Raw genomic sequence first — 3,917 nt, 5'->3', positions numbered from 1 at the left:
TATATATATATATACGTATATATATACGTATATATATACAGTAGAATGCGATTACATACACTCCGAGGACCATTCATGGAGTGAATATTTAAGCAATAATGACGACGTTGTAGCGGTGTGTATCAATAGCCGCCCGTTTGCATATCAAATCGGTTAGTGAGACACAACAATAAGACTTGGGGGACTCATTGCACGACCAGACGCGGTGTGTGGGTGAGTGGGTGGGTTCCGGTGTGTGTGCGTGCGTGCGTGCGTGCGTGCGTGCGTGCATGCGTGCGTGTGCGTGCGGGCGTGTGCGTGCGTGCGTCTGTGTGTGTGTGTGTGTGTGTGTGTGTGTTGCACGTGTGTGTGTATGCGCGCGTCGCTGTGTATGCGCGCGCGTGTGTGTATGCGCGCGCGCGTCTGTGTGTACGCGTGTGCGTGCGGGTGCGTGCGTGCGCGTGTGTGCGCGTGCGTGTGTCTACGTGTGCGTGCGTGTTCAGTGAACATCAGCAGCAGCAACAGCAGCTGCTGGCATTTGCCCGCTCGCCGCAGCCATTCATTTGGCGGCAAGAATCTTTCAGGTCGTGTGACGGTAATGAGACGAATGAAACAGTTACAGATATTCGATTACGACCGAACATACCACTTCCAATTTTACACACGTAGGCGACATCTTCGCGCTCCTGCTGCTTCCAGTTAAGAGATTAGACGCGCGGCTAGGCCGTCTTTAATTGCCGCGCGGATGTTACAAGCCGTGCCTCGTTTGTTTCGTGTCCGCCTTGAGACGTGTAATTGGGACCGGATGTTAACGGAAAGGCAGACTGAGAAATGCGTCGGAAGAAATGCGAGCACGCAGGGGCCCGACAATGGAGTCGGCAGTGTGTAGGGGGCTGCCCCGGCAACGAACGATTCCGGAGAATTGCTATATTGCGTTGTAATGAAAGATTTTGAGACTGACTGTAACCCATCATGTGTGTGTTGTATATGTTGCTCACCCGACAATTGCTCCATTCGACAATTTCCGGATGAGAAAATGGCAGGTGAAAAAACATGTTGACATCTCTTGTAACTATATATTATATATATATATATATAAATATATATATATATATATCCGGCTGCCATCAGCGCTGCATCCGTTCCATTCTTGGCATCCACTGGAGTGACTTCGTCCCAAATGTCGAGGTCCTCGTGCAGGCGGAGGCCCCCAGCATTGAGGCCATGCTGTTGAAGACACAATTACGTTGGGCAGGGTATGTGTCCAGAATAAAAGACCAACGACTGCCTAAGATTGTTCTGTACGGATCGAGAGCTGTCATCTGGAAACCGCAACTTAGGGGCACCAAAGAAGAGGTTCAAAGACAGTCTCAAGTTTTCCCTCAATGCCTGCCACATCGACCCCATCACTGGCCTACTCTGGCTGCTGACCGCCAGGACTGGAGACGCACCGTTCACCAGGCTGTCTCCTGTTTTGAAGACACTCGCGGAACCAGACTGGAAGATAAGAGGAGCAGGCGGAAGCAGCGCAGCAGCACGATCCCCATCACCGACCAGACTTTCATCTGCAGCCACTGTGGCCGGACCTGCCTGTCCCGTATCGGCCTTAATTGTCAGTCACCAGCACACATGCAGCAGACGTGGACAACTGCCTTCTTAGATCTTCGTTCGCGAAGCCAGGCCAAGATATATTATATATATATATAACGCACAGCGCCGTCTGTCGATAAAATCATGCAAAAATGAATCTAAATCATGGTGCCACCAACGATCGAGGCGTTTGCTGAAGAATTATGGTAGCTTAGAACAATTAATTCCACGAATTGTATAAGCATTATTACAGAGCGCATGTGAACGAACGGGTATGCTATGTCATAAGAATCATAAGACTCATTTACTGACTGTAAATTTAGTAATGATGCCGTGTATTATTAATTATATCCTAAATAATCTATGAATGCCTTATTTCGTGTGCTGTGAACCTGAGCTGTGAACTCTCCCTTATCGCTATTGGCTGCATTGTCGTGACGTCACAATGTGAGCCTCCTGTTTACGTGTTGCTATGCTACGTTACGTAGTTTGCTGTTGATTTTCTTTGGACTTGAGGCTGGGAATAATTTTAGAAGGACGTTGTCTTGACGCATTGACAGATAGCTCACTTCAGGTATTTATTATAAGCTCGTATAATGCAATGATACCATATGGTATTTCCACTGATACAGAGAAAAAAAATTGCGCAGAGTGATTGGTGAATCAGTGAGTGGCATTCCATTATTCATCGAGCTAGGTGCAGTCTCGGTCTAAGTTCTAACCCCACCAGGCTGTGTGACTAACGTCAACTGTGTGACTAACGTCAAAATCCGGCATTCTAATTTCTAACCCTAGCAATACCGTTTCTTGGAGCTAGGTGCAGTCTGCAGAGTGCATTTTAGTTCTGATTCTGTTTTTACGTGCACCAAAATTTTACTGTCCATGTTACAGATGGCCACAACCGTGAGTTAATAATATGCATGCCTACTCCATACGTTAACATACATAAATGTGCTGCTTAGGGAGATGGTGCGGACGCTGCAAAATAGCTCGAGGCAGCACCGCCTTCACAACCAAGAAGTTTAAGATTAACTCCATGTCTCTCGCAGGTTTCGGCATCATGTCAACGAGGCTTGAAAAGCCTTCGATGCGGTTCACGGTGCCGGACTGGCACACCGCTAACATGACCATGGTGGCTAGCGGAGAGCAGCAGCGAGGGAAGTCAAGACAGTGCCGCGAGGAGGCCCGCCAGATGCAAAACGAAGCGGAGATTACTAGTAAATGGGACCAGCAGGAGAACACCACGCGCCTTGCACAAAGGTGCCTTTTAGCATCCTCGTAAAATAAATGTTCTTAACCCTTCTGCAACAAAATAGTATTACCAGTAATTTTAGTATTTTTTCCAGAATTATAGGTTATACTATCATGCTAAACGTATGCGTTTAAAGACAAAAACAGTATCTTTGTATCTGCTAAATTTCTGTTTTTTCGTGCTCGCGACAGGGTGGGCGATATTGAATATTGGAAGAACACACTGGAGAAATGTTTGAGCGACATCGACAGCGAGATAGCGTCGCTCTCTGAAGCCAAGCATCACACAGAGAACGCCCTCGAGGCCATGGCCGTGCCGCTAGACGTAGCACTTGAGTGCCTGACTTTGCGAGAGGGCAGAGAGGGCACGGACATTGTCGCGGATGGGGTGGAAGACCAGCTCAACACCGAAGTGCAAGTATGTGCTCTCGTAATTTCTCTATACACCTGCCTGCCATTTATAAGCACGAGTTTCAACATTGCACACTATGCAGGGAGCGTCGTCACAGACCAAATACCTCAGTAATGTACATACGAAAAAGTAGAAACCTCAAACTAGGCAGGTACAATATATATAGAGCTACCTGTGCTTGAACATTTGGCTCAAAGCTAAGTTCATGTACTCATAAATACACCTTTTAGATTCCCTATCCATCAGAAAAACTACAAATGACATCAGATATGCATATTAACAGGTATCATTAAGAAGTTAGTGTATATTATGTGTTATGCTTTTGTTATGTTTCTTGTATGCAAGTAAGATGTGTGATTTACGTGTTGTGTTCCCTGTAGGTGATTGCTCAGGCGAAGCAGCAGCTACAGCAGCGATGCAGAGAAGGATTTGAAAAGCTGATACAGCTACAGGAAGCTCGTCAGCAGGTGGTGCTGGATCTGCAGGTAAATGCAGCTTCCTCTTCCCAGCATCATCTTCTAACATTACATCACTTTAACATCACCTCATAGCATCACCTCATAGCATCACCTCATAACATCACCTCATAACATCACCTCATAACATCACCTCATATAACATCACCTCATATAACATCACCTCATAACATCACCTCATAACATCACCTCATAACATCACCTCATAT

General features: G+C 46.6%; 1 protein-coding gene across 1 annotated transcript in view; it reads left to right on the top strand.

Moving 5' to 3' along the window:
- The window catches only part of LOC106814331 (tektin-2-like), a 9,644-nt gene that overhangs the window by 3,628 nt on the left and 2,099 nt on the right, over positions 1–3,917 (top strand). Inside the window, exons 2-4 of the mRNA XM_014818631.1 lie at positions 2,619–2,829; positions 3,013–3,238; positions 3,613–3,717. Coding sequence (XP_014674117.1) covers positions 2,630–2,829; positions 3,013–3,238; positions 3,613–3,717 — 531 coding nt within the window. The 5' untranslated portion in view covers positions 2,619–2,629. The remainder of the gene's footprint in view (positions 1–2,618; positions 2,830–3,012; positions 3,239–3,612; positions 3,718–3,917) is intronic.

This window comes from Priapulus caudatus, unplaced genomic scaffold (genome assembly GCF_000485595.1).
Source record: "Priapulus caudatus unplaced genomic scaffold, Priapulus_caudatus-5.0.1 Scaffold906, whole genome shotgun sequence".
Lineage (NCBI taxonomy): Eukaryota > Metazoa > Priapulida > Priapulimorpha > Priapulimorphida > Priapulidae > Priapulus > Priapulus caudatus.
Note: the sequence above shows the minus strand (reverse complement) of the source record. Positions and strands in the feature narration are given on the sequence as shown.